The following is an 18,236-nucleotide window of genomic DNA, read 5'->3' as shown; positions in this document are numbered from 1 at the left end:
GTACAACACATTGAGTAAAAATGAGATAACTTTTTAGTCAGTTGACCAATTTGCTCCAAACCACCATGTATTCCTCAAAAAATTAGTTCTTCATCAATTGAAAAGATAATAAAAGTGATTCGATAGAAGGCTCGAGTAAATATAGCTAAATAAAAGGCTCAGGTGCACTGGGAAAAGTGACCAGTAATGAATTATTTATTTATTTCATTAACAATTCATCCTAAAGTAACGCGATTTTTTCTATATCATTTCTGATAATAACCTTGGAGTTGATTCGCATTCTTAGTCACCTATAACCGTAGGTGGCCACCAGGGGCCTTCCGGAAAACCCGGAACGTTCATAAAAATTGTCATTTTGGAAAGTTCGTTCTGAGCAGCGTATTTTTTTCTCAACCATTTCTGATGGAGATGTTTGAGCTAAAACACATTTTTCACACTGCTATGACCGCAGGTGGCCACCAGGCGGCCTTCCGGAAAATCCGGAACGTCCGTAAAAATGGTCATTTTGTGAAGTTCGTCGTAGAGCAGCGCATTTTTTTCTAAACCATTCCTGATGGTGATTTTGGGGATATTCCACAGTTCTTACTCTGCTATAACCGTAGGTGGCCACCAGACGGGCCTCCTAATAATCCGGAACGTCCGAAAAAATGGTCGTTCTGGAAAGTTCGTCCGCGAGCAGCGCAATTTTTTCTAAACCATTTCTGATGGGGATGTTTGAGAAATTCCACAGTTCTTATTCTGCTATAACCGTAGGTGGCCATCGGACGGCCTTCCTTAGAATCCTGAACGTCCGTAAAAATTGTCGTTTTGGAAAGTTTTCCCTAGAGCAGCCCATTTTTTCTAAACCATTTCTGACTATAACCTTGGAGGTAATTCGCAGTTCTCACTCACCTATGGCGACCAGACGGCCTTCCGGATAATCCAGAACATCCGTAAAAATGGTTATTTTGAAAAGTTTATCCTCGAGCAGAGAAATTTTTTGTAAACCATTTCTGACGGTGATATTCGAGTTAATACACAGCTCCTACTCTGCTACGACCGCAGTGGCCACCAGGCGGTCTTCCGGAACATCCGTAAAAATGGTAATTTTGTGAAGTTCCACATTAGAAATTCGAGAGATATTGGTCTTATTTGGCCAAAAAGAAGCTATTTCAGCTAAAAAACTTTGTTGGGATGTGATACGAACGCAAAATACGGAATTCTAATTGGATGTAAGAAATAAGTTTTTCCTGCATTTCCAATACTAACAGTTACTGTTAGACTAGTCAAGTTGAAGGTACAGGATTGAAATGGAAACGCTACGAAAATCCATTTCCTGTTCTAGCGATTACTGTAACATGAGAAGTATACAAAAAGATACAAAGTAGACGAATGAAATGGGCCTGAGATCGAACCCAAGGCATCCTGTGTATGAGGCAGAAACGTTAGTTATATGACACACTTTGCTGAACCAGTGGCGTAGCCACGGGGGTGGTTTTGGGTACAAAACCCCCCCCAGAGACAAAATTTTTGGAAGAAATTTTTTTTTTCGAAAAAAATAATGTTCAGAAAACCCCCCCCCAGACCAATTTTCTGGCTACGCCACTGTGCTGAACACATTGGTTTTCAAATCCCAAATAACTGTAAATGACGGCACTTTTAAATATCCTGCGATATCTAACAAAACTGGTTGATATATCACCACCCAGCGGATGTAATCTAAACTTAACAGTTTTTCAGAATAATGGTTCTCATCCTCGAGCAGCTGTGCAGAAGACGGCCACTCTCTAAAATCACAGATCCGGGGTTATATAATCAAACTGGTGGTCTCACATGTACTTTCACCACTCTACGAATGAATTTACAACTTCACAATATTTCAACATATTGGTTTCCAATCCCAACAACTTTGTAGAAAACGGCAATTTTCTAAATCCCCAGATCCCAAGATATCGAAGAACTGATATCTCATATGAAGTAGCACCTCCTTGCGGATGAATTTTGAATTATTCTATTTTTCAAAATACTGGGGTGGCATTGTGCATCTCGAATCGAATCACTCGATTCGTACGTTTTTGCATTCGTTTCGAAAAAAATGCGGCATTATGTATTTCGTTCGACTTCATTCAGTCGCAGTACAAGATTTCGAATGGTGCTGTACTAGCTCAATCGAGTATGTTCTGTCAAACGAGATGTAAACAGAGAGAATAAGAGATAGCTGTCTCCGTGTTTTGTATGCCGCCCGCTGGAGAGACAACCTTCAGCGCATGGCGAAAGTAGTAAACAGAGAGAATAAGAGTAATTTCATCTGCGTGTAGCATGTTGCCTGTTGGAAAGGCATCCTTCAGGGCATGAATTGCCAGTTAATTTATAAACAAGCAAATTGTGCTGAATGACTCAAAAAGAATATTATTTATTGAGCAGTTGCAACCGATTAAAACATTATGCCGATACGATATGTTTTGTAAATTGAGATATTGTTACGACACAAATTATAAGTTTTATGTTTATTCGAGTGTATGCCACAGAACCAATTTTGAGCTAAGTAATTTAAAGCTAAAGAAGGATTCGATAATAAATTACTTTGATGTTTCCATGTGTTTTAGTTAAATGCACTTGGGTTATCTCTTGCGCGTTTTTTTTTATTCAACTCAACTATTTTTACGTAGATTTTGGTATATACACGTTTTTACGCAGATTTCCCCATCGATTTCACGTGGTTTATCGCTATCGTCATAAAATACGTGAAAACTGCAAAAAAAAAGATTTTGATTGAAGTCGTTTTTACGCGGATTCCGGGATAATTAAAGATACTAATGACATTCTTTCCTTCAAGATACATTAATGAAACATTTATTCTCTTCCCGTAGAGAAATAATAACAAACATAATTAAAACTTTCAGCAACAAATGACTCTCGAACAACATTCGAAAGCTATAAAGGTGACGAGTGTTTTTCATTCGACTTGAGTCGTTTTCCAGTGTGCTATTGGCGATTAAAGGTTGCATGAAGAAGAAGAAGTCGAAGGATGATATTAGAAAAATATTGCACGGGGAAGCATACGGAAAATTTTTAAAACTCTTCTCAAATACAGTCCCTTCCCGATTTTGGCAACACGACCGGATTTTAATGTTGCCAAAATGGGGATGTTGCCAAAAACGGGAAAAAAATTTCATACAAAATTTCAATTTTTTTTTTGTTTGTCTTATTGAAGCTAAATACTTAGAATATGTACTACAAAGTATGTGGAGTGTGTTTAAGTGATGCACGTGCATCATAAATGTAATTTTTGCGATATTATTCATAACTCGGAGATTGTAGCTCAAACAAAATTGAAACAAACTCAAGAATCGTAATCAAACGATAATGTAACTAATTAGCCAATTTCATAATACAAATTTATTAATAAATAATATCTGAAATTGACAATAGCGTCGGCCATGTCCTTACAAAAAAATATGGAGTGATAAAAAAACATTTCTATAGTAATCCATTGATGGCTGACTTCCATCTGACATCTAATATAGATTTTAGTCCACCGAAAATGCTTGTTTTTATCATAATTCACTATATAAATGGTCGGGGTTCAGCCAAATTACAACAAGCGCCAACGAATAATTATCCGTTTTTCTGCCCAAACTTTCGTTTAGCAGATTGATCGCAAATCGCATCGGATATCCCTCAACGCCATTACTGAGGATATCATACTCCAAATGCACGCTTGAATTGATGTGAAACGATTTCCGTTGTCCTTGTACGAACAAAATATCACAAGTCAGTCTAAAAGCCGCTTGGTGCGGTTTGGCTGAACCCCGACCAAATCAAACAGCGATCCGACGGATACAAGATGACTATATGTGCTAAAAATTTCAGATTCTATTATAATGGATTTTGATGGAGACAAACTTTCTTGAGGTCGGTGTGATTAAGAGTAAAGTTTTGTGCATAACTTTCGCTTTCGCTGAAAAAAATGAACGCAAGGCATAAGACGTCCCATTGTTTTAGAAAATGGTAACTGAAATCTGCAAGCCTATCCAATGTAGTGTGAGTATGGGCACATAGTATGGGTTAACTACAGTCGACTCACTAAAACCAAATACATTTGCACTAGTCGGTCTCCCAGCACTCAGTCCAGGAATATTTCAGGCGGCAATGATTTATCCATGAGCACTATGTGCACCTCGCACTACGAGAGATAGTGTGACCAAGTGGAAGCTGGAAGACCATTTGCAGCATGCCACCTCTGACACTCGATAGCAGGCAACCTACTGGTGCTCGCTGCAGGTCATCGCACTCCAGTTCTCCATGCACTACTTTCATTATTATAACTTTGAAAAGATGGAAGAATCCTACATCAGGCTAAAGAGGGAATCATAGCAGATCGGACTAGTGATTAACACGTTGAAGACGAAGTAGGCTCAAGAGAAGACAACAGCTATTCGACAAAACCAAGGTGGTTGAAGAATTCGTGTACTTGGGCTCACTTGACCTTCGATAACGATATCAGCAGACAAACTCGGAGGCGCGGCCTTAGGCTGAATAAATAATAATAAAACCACAAGTGTGAGTGAGCATTGTGACCATTGATCTATTGTAATCTATGCTACATCCATAGCCAATGAGTGAACTGCCTCACTCAGATGGATGCCAACAACGAGTGAGCGATCGTTGCTGTGATAAACAATGAGCAACGCAAGATCTTAACTTGCCTCGCGGCAGAGCATCAAGTACCTAGGCTTAGATTAACCCGAGTTTTTCTCATGATCAGATTTAAGTCCATGCCTGCTCGAGAGCCTGACGATTACATGTTACCAAACTCTTACCATTACTGTTGAACTGTTGACAAACATGCTGGAATCAAAAGGCTCGTTATGCAATTGACACATCAGGAAAATGGAAAAGCCAACAGTGTTCTGATATTAATCGCTAGACAAATTTGCGTAAATTTTAAACAATAAGACTCTTTGAAATAAAATTGTTGGTTATTTTCTATACGGGAATTCAGCAGAAAGACGGATAAAATGTTAAAATGACAGCTGATACCAGAAAAGAGGCGCGTAATGAGCAAAACGACTTGATGGCTAGACAGCGCATTTAGAAAATCGAATGTGCCAATCGCTAGCAATTAAACCTACGAAGGTTGCTTGTTCCTGGATCACTCATGTAGTATTGGTTGCATTGTGATGTAAACAGCGGGCTTCGCTTAATAGGTGCTATACTATGTACAACGGTGTGAGTCAGCTTATCGACGACAAAATAAGTGAGATGCCAGAAAATACGACATTCTACGGTGGCCTGGTTAGATTACGGTAATGTGAATATGGACATGGAAAACGTGAATAAAAAGAGCAGAAAAGTTTCAATAGACATTGGTTGCAATGAGCGGTAATACGAGTGGTGGTTCACTATTTCAGTGAAAGTGTCCATTATTCGTACAGAGCCCATAATACGCATATAAACCTTAATGCCATTCACTTTTGGTTTTGTTTATCCCTTCTTCTTCTTCTTCTTCTTATTGGCATTACATCCCCACACTGGGACAGAGCCGCCTCGCAGCTTAGTGTTCATTAAGCATTTCCACAGTTATTAACTGCGAGGTTTCTAAGCCAAGTTACCATTTATGCATCCGTATATCATGAGGCTTAGCACGATGATACTTTTATGCCCAGGGACGTCGAGACAATTTCCAATCCGAAAATTGCCTAGACCGGCACCGGGAATCGAACCCAGCCACCCTCAGCATGGTCTTGCTTTGTAGCCGCGCGTCTTACCGCACGGCTAAGGAGGGCCCATGTTTATCCCATTACATATTAATAAAAAGGTTTTAGCTCTAAAAGTAATAAAAAAAATATATTTGGGGTTGTTGCCAAAATCGGGAAGAAAATGTTGCCAAAAACGGGTGTTGCCAAAATCGGGGGTAGACAAAAACGGGTGTTGCCAAAATCGGGATGGGACTGTATTCTTAATTAAAATTAATTAAAAACGGAAAGCAGTACGGGGTTGTACTTTTCTTATACTGTGTATCAAGTATGATATCATAAAATAAAATTTGAAATCGAAAAATTGCGTTCATTATGCAGTAGACGGAAAGTCCAACCTCGTACTGCTATTTTTAATTAAATTGCTCCTAGAATTTTTGAGAAGAGTTTTAAAAAACTTCCCGTATGCTTTCGCGTGCAATATTTTTCAAATATCATCCTTCGACTTCTTCTTCTTCATGCAACCTTTAATCGTCAATCGAGTATCCATAATGCCAAAACATCTCGTTATTATTGTACCTCATCGAGCATACTCGAACGATGAGTCGAGATCGAATCGAAAGCCTTAATGCCAAACATGTTCGACTCGATAGAATTACGTTCGAATCGAGATGCGCAATGCCACCCCTGGTTTCCAGTCCTCGAACAATTTTGTTGAAGACGGCGATTTTCTAAATTTCACAGATCTAGAAATATCGAACTAAACTGATCTCTCATATACACTAGCGTCGCCTTATGACTTAATTCTGAACTTACCGGATTCTCAATATATTGGTTTGCAATGCTCGAGCAACTTTGTAGAAGATAGCAAGAAACTGATCTCTCAAATACAGTAGCGCCACCTTGCGGATGAATTCTAAACAAATTAGCTTCTCAACATATTGATTTCCAATCCTCGAACAACTTTGTCGAAGACAGCAACTTTCTAAATCCCACAGATCCCAAGATATCGAAGAACTGATCTCTCATATACAGTAACGCCTCCTTGCGGATGAATTATAAATTATTCAGTTTCTCAACATATTAGTTTCCAATCCTTGAACAACTTTGTAGAAGACGGAAATTTCCTAAATCCCATAGATCTCGAGATATCGAACCAAACTGGTATTTTCATGTACACTAGCGCCGCACAGTGGGAGAATTCTAAATCATTTTTTTCTTGACTCATAGGGCCGCATGGGATTGTAGATGGATCTAGATTTTTTTCAGAGTTTTTAGAATTCTTATAAGAAACATTGCGCCATTTATTGTGAAGATGGACTATTTTCACCGGTGTTCCGTTGGTTCCGGATTTTCCGGAGGACCAGCAGAAGATCCATTGGACTTAAAAAAAAATGTCCTCAATGAGAGAATATATCCCCTTTATTATTTCCCGAAAAAATCAGGTTGATATCATTTGAGTTGGCTTCATTATAACGAATTTTAGGACTGTTGTACTTTTTACAACACGCGAGTTCTCGTGTTATGAAAGTTGAAGCGAGTTGCGGAAGGTTAATCACTTGTCGCAGACGATCGACGAACGCATCGTACGAAGCCCGTAGGCTTGTATTATTTTATCAGATGCCACCAGACTGGTAAAATAACTGGCACAAAATGTTTCAGAGCTGGCGTGGCCTCTAACATACTCCAGACAGTAAAATTCATAGGCTTCAGATCTGGCGAACTCGCTGCAATGAAGTTGCATCTGAATGTGCAGCGCAATTCTACCGTCATTGTCTTTGGTATTGTTTTGATGTTTAGAAGTTCGATAGCTGCAAAACTGTTGCAAATATCGAACAGCAGTCAAAAGCATTGCAGTTAAATGACTTATAGTTATCGAGAGTTTATTGTATTGAAATAATTTCTTGTGGATTATAATTCCTTTAAGGTGAAGGTGGGTTGAGTACCAAAACAAAGCTTTGAGAGTATTGGTACAATAAAAACTGTCATATACTGTAGTAGTATTGGTGTCGTATTTATAAAAAAAAACAAAGAATATTAGTAGGGTGGTTCAAAAAACGAACCAGCTCCACCACGCTCACTCGATTCCGTCCCATGCTCCGAGTGTCCTCCAAAAACCGATTTGAACAAAAACTGGTTGAAAACTAGCCGGTTCAAGTTTGTATGAAAACTAGTATGAGAAACTAAACTTTTCATTACACTGGCTACAGCACCTTCCCTCCAAACGCGCGCGAAAAAATCCACATAGCTTAAAGCAACATTCCGGAGACTTCACTGAACGAAAACCGCACCGCAGGAAAGATCCATTGATTATGTAACGCAAAAAATAGCCTAATTATCATGCTAAAGATTCGCAATTAAAATCGACTCCCAACCATTGAAACCACCATTCAAAGTCCTGTCTATGGAATTAAAGCTCTTGAATATTTCATCCAGTCATATGGTCTCCCCCCTCGCCAGCGCCCAATGACGGAGTGCCACAATCAAAATAATGTAAAATTCAACCTCGTCATAACAACTGTCATACAAACCTGAAACGACCTGTGCACGGTAAGCCTCTATTCAAACCAACCCAAACCATCGGATGACACCCAAAGTATGAATCATAATCGACTGAGCGCGGCGGAGCAAAATCATTTTTTGAACCACCCTATGTAATAGTTTGCTGCTGCCGCTGCCGGTGTTTACATTCGCTCCGGGGTCAGTTTTTAATCGTTTTTTTCGGGCAAAAATAGCAGTTTATATTAGGTTTTCGGTTCAAACGAGTGACTGATTTCAAAAAGTGATGTTTAATTTGCATTCTATCAACATTTCGGGCTGCTGATGTGCGGAGAAGTGAGTAAAAACTTGATTTTTCTGTGCCCTTTGAGAAGAAGTGAAGTGCAGTGATAAGCCCACCGAATCGCGAACGGCTATTAAATTGGCACGAAACTGCTGATTTACGATAAAATTCGAGCCGAAATTCATAGGACTCTTTCAAGAAACATGTTCATTATCACTGGAAGTGAATAAATATGCTGTGAACAGGTTAGTAATTAGAATATTATACTTTTGTTCGATGCTGTTCGATGCATTCGAATGTTGGTGGGAGAGGAGTGCGGGAGGTGTGTAGTTGACCCGGGTGCCATATTGACTGCCATCGTGGTACTCCTCCAACTATGTCCTTAAATTCAAATGTGACAAAGATGGGATTGATTCATACTGAACCGGTCTAAAAGTCTCCCAGCCCTCCCTCCAATGAAATAAACATAAAAATTAGATGATTTCCCTTTTTAATTCGCTTTTGTGATATTTTTAGTATCTCTAACCGGGAAAAAACAGGAATCTGAAAATTGATTTTGAATGGGCATGTTTTTGTCTTAGGGCGATGACATATTGACGCGTCGAGCGATGCGGAACGCGTCCAAGCACTCGTAAAGCAGAATATCAGCAAGAGAAATTATTTTGTCCTGGACGCGTTCGCGCACGCTCACGCGTGAGTATGTCATCGGCCTTAGACGCGTACGCGCACGCACACGCGTCAATATGTCATCGTCCTTATGGACATGGACAGCTGTGTAATTGCCTCGCATCGCATTTTAGATTATTGTGAGGGAAACATCATTCTTTGTTATGCATCCGAATTGCTGAATTAAAAGGTGTTTTTTCTATTCTGAATATCATGAATAGATAATAGATATTTATCAAACACAATATGCTTAGTCATTTAAACCATTAATAAATATTATCGCTTTTCGACACACCTCTACGGTAGCTTGGCTTTATTCTAATCGCTGTAGCCCATTTTACACTTGCATAATGAGACACCCCATTGTTGATTCGCGGGGGTGATATGGTCTGTTTGCCCTCGCTGCCGCTCACGGTGATCCTACACGAGACTACGAAATGCATAAGACGCTACGGTAGCATGGTCAAACCGGCCTACCTGAAAGCTGGTTCTTATCGTAGCCATTGACAGTGCTTCTAAAAATACATTTTATTGTTGTGATTAACACCAGTCAAAATATTTCACGTTTTGTGGCGACCGACTCTCACCCGACTGCTCGCAGCCGCACTCTTCTTCTAATTCGGCCAATATTGGTATGAAAGGAATAACAACATTCAGAGCCATAATACATACTATTTATAGTCACCATCAACAGCATCCCATATGTTGCCGCTTCTTTGGAGCGGTATTGGCTACTGGCTACTAAACTCACAAATGCGTCAAATTTCAACGCGCGATCGAGCCGAGTTTAGTGCGATTAACACACAAAAATATCCCCTACGGATTCCGCCTTTGCATTTACTGATATTGGATTGATTATGTCGCTTCGGTAGCCGAGCATTGTTGAGACAATCAAGTCGAGTAAGGTTATGGGGCGATAATGAAGGCTTTTTATTAGCAACAGGAACCTATTTGACTTCGAAAAGACTGCCATCACAGACGGTATGAAGCACCACGGCAGTGATTCTCACCATTCATTTCATTTATTCAGTCTACATCTAAACAGATAACAGATAAACAGATTCTCACCATATCGGACTTCAATACATGGATCAATACATATTTGAGCGTTCGTAAAATTGTCGCACTGCATAATTTATTGTGTGTGTGTTCATTTATTTAGCTTATAACTAAACAGATAACACTGAATCAACAATTTGACGCCAGGGTTGCTGTCCGGCATTCTTGCAACATGCCCTGCTCATCATCCCCTTCCGACTTTAGCTACTTTCTGGATGCTGTGTTCGCCGTAGAGCTGGGTGGAGTCGTAGTTCATCCTTCGCCGCCACTCACCGTCTTCTTGTACACCGCCAAAGATGGTGGACTAACGGTCTTATGAGCGAATTCATCGACCACTTCGAAAGTATCCCTGTCTAACGTAACACTGCTTTTCAAGCGGGCCCGGTCGCGCTCGGTTCCGCCTACCAGCATGTACATTGTCTTCGACGCATTCACCACCAGTCCAAGTTTTGTTGCTTCGCCCGAAATCTTCACACAGTTTGCACACCATCCACCGTTGCAACGGTTGCTTTGATCAGTCAGGAATGCTGTTCTCGTCCGTAATGTTCCATAGCTCTTCGCGATCAATACTGTCGTATACCACCATGAAATGTGTAGTGTTATGAATATTACTCACTTTTAACTTCATTACATCAGTCAAATTTATAACAAAAAGATACGGATTATTCGATTTGTCTTCCGAACTGTTTATGTATGTCATTTGTTTTGAAAATATTCCAAAACATTCTCATGGACACTGATTGCAAGCTAATTGATATTTGTCCCTGCTTAGGGGCCGTACACTAATTACGTAAGCAATTTTTCTGGGTTTTTCAACCCCCCTCCCCCCATGTAAGATTTTTCCCATATGAATCATTTTTTATTTATATGGCGCGTAAGGAAATGGCAGACCCCCCTCCCCCCATAAGTGCTTACATAATTAGTGTACAACCCCTTACGAGCTATGTTCGTAGTTTGGTGACCACTGTACGAGGCTATACGCACAGGAACAAGTGGAAAAAATAGCAGAATGGTGGTTGATGACAGTCAGCTTGCAGGTCAAACAACGAAGCCTAATCGTATAGCATACAACCGTAGATAGATAGGATTTTGAGAGCACGACTGGTTTGTAGAACTGGTTGATAAGGAAACGGTCGACAGTATATGATTAGACATGCGGTTGAACTATTGGACAGAGGTGGTGTGAGCGTTAGATCTGACTGTAGTAACATTTCTCAAGTATCTATTTAAGTCACGAATCCATCACTTGTCGGATTTACATGGTAAAAGTAAAATTGACAAGGTGTTCCGTGTATCGTATATCGTTTAATTATTCCTCAGTGTATCACTTTATGGTAAGTGTCATTATTTTACATACGACCTCGAACTTGTATTCTAACAAGTTGGATTCATTCTGTTATTTCTCGAAATAACTAATACATCAAAGAACGTTAAACCTGTTCAGAACAATGTAAATAATAAAAATGAATTAGCTAAATTAGCCAATTAACGCAGGTATAAATGAAACTATTTCTCACCTATATAAAAAGTGTCAGCAAAACAAAAACCAAATAAAGATTATTTATTCATCCGTGGGGAGTGGGTGAATCACATTGGCTTTTTTGACACTCTGGATATTGTGTACTCGATGACCCGCTTAGCATTTATCTTCAGTATGATGTCGCCGTGATCAATATATTATTTTTGTAAGTGTGTAGCTTCTCAGATGGCTATTTTTACCCAATTTGCAACTACCATTAATTTTCATTGATAAAAAAAAGTTTTGGAGAAAATTGATACTTCAAGCCTACGATAACTCTCTGTTACAGATTTTTATGTATTTCAGTAGCCCGATGCCCCAGCTAACATATCGAATATTATTCAGGACTCTACTGAATCACATTTTTTGTTTTTCCTTTGGCCCTATACTCGATATCCGAACTGAAAAATCCCTCATTTGGATCATTCGAAGACCTGTCAAAGTTCATCTGTTTTCAGCAGTTGTAGACATCAACCTGCTTGGTTTTCAGAAACCCAAAAAACCGTAGCTCTGCAGAACTGCAATATGGAACCCTCTATCTCCCGTACTGGCGATTTAGTGATGGTCAATCGAGGGCATTTCAGTAGAAAACGGGGGTTCCCTAAGGGCCTGTCTTGGCAGTCACACACTTCTTTTCGCCATAAAAGGAATTTCCCGCTATCTACCGCCCAACATTAACATCTTCTTCTACGCCGATATCTTATATGTGAATATCGGCGACACCCGAGTTAGGCGCGTTCGAATTAGAACTTCATCGGCAGTCAGTGCCGTACTCCATTGGACCACCTCTATTGGGTTTACGATGACAGCCAGCAACTGTGTTCGCGAACAAGTCTGTAGAGGCAGGCATCCCCTGTATATCAGGACCTAGTATGAAACTAGGTGAACAACCTATTCCCAACCGGAAGATTGTTCAGGTGCTAGGCGTCTCCAGGAGTCGTTATCGACGAGATTCTGGTAGGTGCGATTGACCGTGAATCAAACGGCTGGCTGCTATAGCACCCTATAACCATGGAGCACCTAAACGACTGCGAATTGGCTGATTATGTTGCACGCCTCGCAACGGCGCTCTGTTATACATATTAAGCTCAACTACCTTACCGAGTGCTTCTCCTCGACAGGTTTAGCCAACAACGTATACAAAACACAATTTTTGTATGTAAACACGGCGACCCCTTCTAGTTCACAGTAGCAGGACCAACAATAAGGGTCGCGGCCTACGTGCAAGACAGCAGGTCTTGCCAATCGGAACTTAGTCATCGTCCTGTCCCAGACCTTCAACAGCTTCGTTGGAATCACAACCGATTCTAGCGTTGGTGATGCCTTTCTCGTGTATCATTAAAATTCACATAAATAAAGAGTAGAAAAGATTTCTCGTGCATTATAAAAAAGAAAAACACATTATAGAGGGTTCAATAGTATACGGTTTTATTTTTTCCCCCAAAAGGGGACCTTTGGCAAAAACCATGTTTTATCAATATCTCTGGAACGCAATGGCCAATCGGCCCAATTATCAACAGCAAACAACTAGACCGCGTCGAATGTAACCTGTTGCGAGCAAATCGAATAATGCTAAGTGCCAAAAAGTTTGTCTCAAATTTGTGTACACACACAATGTCCACGATAAGCCACATGGGGGGAGGGGGGGGGGTGTTGCTCTCGAACCACGTGGTTTTTTTTACACGAAAAACTTTTGGTGAATAACAATAGCGGTGTAAAAAATACAAATCATTAAAATGTAATGATTAAATCATTAAACGCAATGCGCAGCTAAGGGCCGATGCCCACGTAGCGTCTTTTCAACTCAGCGTTAAAAAGACGTAGGTGTGCATCGTCGGTCGCAACGCCATACATAAATAAACGAAAAAACAGGTTGCGATTCAGTCTCAATTTCCACAAAAAAAATTTGAATAGGAAAAATGGAAAAATATTTTTTAAAAATTCGGCCGCAGATGGTTTTTGGCATCAGGCCGCCGACACATTTTCATCAGCGACTGCAGCTACAATTTTGAAAAATGTTCATGTTTTTACAATAATCCAAGAAAAAATCTTAAGAAGAAAAATTCAAAAGAATTTCTTGTGGATTTTCAGGAAAAATCAAGTAAAGAAATTTCCTGTAAAAACTTTGACATTACTTCATACAATCCTGATGAAGTGCTGGCATTCAGAATTTTTTTTGAACAATTCTCTCTGAAAAATTTTGCTTGGAAATTTTGCTACAAATTGAAAATGAAAAAACAAAAACAAAACATCTCCAGTGTTAATTTCGAAAAAATTTCCTTAAAACTCCGAAAAAAATTCCATGTGAATTCTGTCTGAAAATTAAAAACAGTCCCGTGGGAAATACATATAATTTTCGGTGGAAAACATTCTAATGAATTTCTTCGACAAGTTCTTCCGAATCTTCATCAGAAATTCTTCTTCATTTACAAAAGAAATTTTTCGAACATTTTAAGGAGTGCGCTTCAAAATGTTCAGTCTTCAGTTAGCCTTGCGAGCAAAGACGTAGGATTGCCAATCCGGAGATGACGAGTTCGATTCTCGTTCCTGTCTAGGATGTTTTCGGGTGGGAAACATTCTCGACGCCCTAGGTATAGTGTATCCATCGTACTTGCTACACAAGATATATAATCGTGCAATGGCTGGCATATAAAAGCTTTCAAGTTGAAAAGCAGACCAACTTCCAGTTGGAATATGGAGCCAATGCCACATGAAACCTTTTGATATTTTCGTTGATTTTTTTTTCAATTTTGGAATTTTGAAATGAAAATTTTTCGGAATACTTTTTTACGCTCTTTGTGAGTTCTATCACATTTTTTTTTTAATTTTCCAAGCATTTTTTTATTCGAGGCATTATTTAGAATTTCCACAAAAGAGTCTATGGATTATCTTCAAAAAATTCTTTGGATTTCCAAAGAATAAATCTTTAGAATTCTCAAGTTGCATGTTTTTTGAATTTGAACCAGAAATCATTTCAAAATTTCATCGGGAATTCATTCTTCTTCGGGATGTCATTTTGATTTCTTTGTAGGTTCAGCTAAACATTGCTTTAAATCTTTACCATGCAAAGATGCACAGGAAATGATTTAGAAGGTTTAAGGAATTTTCACATCAGAAAATCTTTAAAATTTTGATTTGATATTTTTAAGGAATTCCTACTGGAAATGCTTCAAAAGTACAACCTTTACAAGTACTACAAAAGTACAATTTTTTTCGTTATTTCCACTTGTAAAAACATCGGAATTTCCTCGGGAAATTCATTATTGGTGATTCAGATGAACTTTTTTCGATTTTCTACTGGAAAATCTTAGGAATTTCCATCGGAAATATTTTGGCATATTCCGAATAATTTCTTTTGGAAATTAAAAAAAAACTGCTGAAAATTTCTAAGAATTTCTTTTGGAAAACGAAAAAAAATTCCATTGGAAATTTCCTTTGAAGATTCATTAAAGTTGCCCAGGATTTAAAAAAAAATCTTTAAACATTCTGTAAAAAAGTAAGCTGGATTTTTTTTCTAATTCTTCTAGTTCTTCAAAATTTCTACCGAACATTTTTCGGAACTCTTCCACAGAATTTCGGAAAAAAATTTCGTTGAAATTCTAAAGATTTTCCGGGGAGACTCCGAAGAATTTCTTATCAGTATTCCGAAGGGTTTCCCTTGCAACTCCAGAATAATTATTCTTGAAAATTAAGAAGATCTTGGAATTTAAAATTAATCCAAGCAATTAATGTAGGCAATAATTTAGGCTTAAGAAGCCTAGTTTTTATGATATTGAACAATTATCATAATTGATCAAAAAAATAATGGACCTAAATGTTCTGATTGCACAAAAGTCTAGTAGTGCGCATGAAAAAGGTTATGACATAGAGAAGCTTGCATTTTAAAAATCAACATGAAATTCTAAATAAAATGCTTTTTAAATTCATGAAAGGGTCTTAAGAACTTTTTCAAGTGCCAACCAGGCCATCACCACCTCGGCATGATCTGCCTAGGATCCGACGTATAACACGTGTCAATACCGAAGCACCATCACTGCTAGAGATTCAAACAGCCATTCAAAGCATGAAATAGAACTAAGCCCCAGAGGTCGATTACATACCAGCCGAGATGCTCAAAGTTGACCCCATAACATCCGCTCAACTTCTGCATCGTTTATTCCGTAATATGCGGGACACCGTAACTTTCCCGGTCGAACGGATGCAAGGTATCTTATAGTAAAGGTGCCAAAAACGGGCGACCTGACTGTATGCAATAAATGGCGAGGTATTATGTTGCTGTGTACCGTTCTCAAAGTTCTGTGCAAAATTATCCTAGCCCGGATTCAGGAGAAGATCGATGCGACTCTCCGGCGGCAGCAAGCCGGATTCCGTGCCGGAAGATCCTGTGTGGACCATATTGTCACGCTCCGCATCATTTTGGAGCAGGTTAACGAATTCCAAGAGTCCCTTTACTTGGTATTCATTGACTACGAAAAAGCTTTCGACCGTCTCAATCACGAGAATATGTGGGGCGCCCTGAGACGCAAGGGGGTTCCTGAGAAAATCATCGGCCTCATCGAAGCACAGTACGAGGCCTTTTCGTGTAGAGTGCTGCACAATGGGGTCCTGTCCGACCCTATCCGGGTCGTAGCTGGTGTGAGGCAAGGATGTATTCTATCACCGTTACTGTTCCTCATCGTAATCGATGAGATTCTGGTAGATGCGATTGACCGTGAACCAAACCGCGGGCTGTTATGGCAGCGTATAACCATGGAGCACCTAAACGACTTCGAATTGGCGGATGACGTTGCACTCCTCGCGCAACGGCGCTCTGATATGCAGAGTAAGCTCAACGACCTTGCCGATCGCTCCTCCTCGGCAGGTTTAGTCATCAACGTCAACAAAACCAAATCGTTGGATGTAAACACGGTGACTCCTTCCAGTTTCACAGTAGCCGGGCAACCAGTGGAGAATGTTGAAAGCTTCCAATATCTTGGTAGCCAAATGGCGTCAGACGGCGGTACCAAGATCGACATAGGCGCACGGATCAAGAAAGCAAGGGCTGCCTTTGCGAGTTTAAGAAATATCTGGAAAAACAGGCAGATAAGTGAACGCACCAAAATACGAATTTTCAACTCTAACGTGAAATCTGTGCTGTTATACGCTAGCGAAACATGGTGTGTATCAGTGGAGAACACTCAACGGCTGCAGGTGTTCATTAACAGATGCCTGCGGTATATAATTCGGGCCTGGTGGCCTCACAACTGGATCTCAAACAACGAGCTCCATCGTCGTTGTCACCAGAGGCCGATAACAACAGAAATTCGGGATCGGAAGTGGGGCTGGGTCGGCCACACTCTACGTAGGGGCGGAAACGAAATCTGTAAGCAAGCATTAGACTGAAACCCAGCGGAACATCGCAGCAGAGGCAGACCCAGAGGCTCATGGCTGCGAAGCCTCAATAAAGAAATAAAAGAAGTCGACCGAAATCTAACCTGGCAACAGGTTAAAGCGATAGCCGGGCATCGCTCAGGATGGAGATCTTTCAAGTCGGCCCTTTGCACCACCGGAGGTGTACAGGATCCATAAGTAAAAGTAAATTCATGAAATTTTCTAAGGAATACCTTAAGGAATTTCTGGGGGAATTCATGGAGGAATTTCTAAAAAGAATTTTTGAAGTAAATTCGCTGATATTACTGGATTTTTTTTGGGAGAACTCATTGAAGACCTCGTGGAAGAAAAATTGAGAGAATTTCCAGGGTAAATTCTTTAGGATATTCTGGGGTGAGTTCCAGGATTACCTGGAGAACTTTTTAGAGGAATTACGGCAGTAATGTTTGGATATGGGAACCTAGTAATTTTCCATATAAGAGTTAATGACTGAAGTAGTACTTTTAAGATTGGAGTCTTCCGGCGAAAGCAGTTTTAATAAGTATTAATAAATACGATTTTTGCTCCGACATTTCGATTAGCCGGATTTGATGAGAAATTTCCGGATGGATTCTCATAAGAATATCCAAAGATGTTTTTATAGAAATTTTCGGAAGAATTTTTGTAACATTTTCTGTAGGAATAACCCCCTGAATTTCTGAATTTTGTAGAATAAATCCTTAAGGAACTTTTTGAGCATTTCTAAACGTTTTCAAGTAGAGTTCTTGAAATTTGTGTGGGGGAAATACCTGGAGGAATTTCTGGTAGAATTCTCGAGAGCTGGATGGTAGATGGGTATGGATAAATTCTAAGTACCGTCAACTGGGGGGAAGATGATCATTTTTAAGACAAAACATGCAATAACAATGTGTGTTTACATTTTAAATCGAAACAAATATTTTCAAAACATGTACTGCTATACGTTGCAATAATCAACAACTTTAGTTTTCTGAAATGCGTTCGCAATTATTAAAATAAATTAAATTATCACACATTTTTTGAATAATCTGGTTTGGGGTGAAGTTGATCAAGACAGCTCTACTAAAACCATTATGGCCTAGTAGTCATAATACACTAGGTTATTTGTATGAGTGTTGAATTTACTACGTAAAGAAGTCTAAGA

The 18,236-nt window shown here is 39.5% G+C and overlaps 1 protein-coding gene across 2 annotated transcripts in view; it reads left to right on the top strand.

Annotated features, from left to right (window-relative positions):
- LOC134226568 (ras guanine nucleotide exchange factor R) overlaps nt 1-18,236 on the top strand; it is a 78,864-nt gene that overhangs the window by 40,903 nt on the left and 19,725 nt on the right. The window contains exon 1 of one of the 2 annotated variants that reach the window (XM_062707418.1): nt 11,367-11,519. The exons of the other annotated variant lie outside the window; for it this stretch is intronic. Within the exon in view, the coding sequence (XP_062563402.1) occupies nt 11,445-11,519 (75 nt within the window). The 5' untranslated portion in view covers nt 11,367-11,444. Of the gene's footprint in view, nt 1-11,366; nt 11,520-18,236 lie in introns of those variants that run through there. 2 annotated transcript variants of the gene reach the window in all.

This window comes from Armigeres subalbatus, chromosome 3, assembly GCF_024139115.2.
Source record: "Armigeres subalbatus isolate Guangzhou_Male chromosome 3, GZ_Asu_2, whole genome shotgun sequence".
Lineage (NCBI taxonomy): Eukaryota > Metazoa > Arthropoda > Insecta > Diptera > Culicidae > Armigeres > Armigeres subalbatus.
The sequence above is the reverse complement of the archived record's forward strand: the minus strand, read 5'-3'. Positions and strand labels throughout refer to the sequence as shown.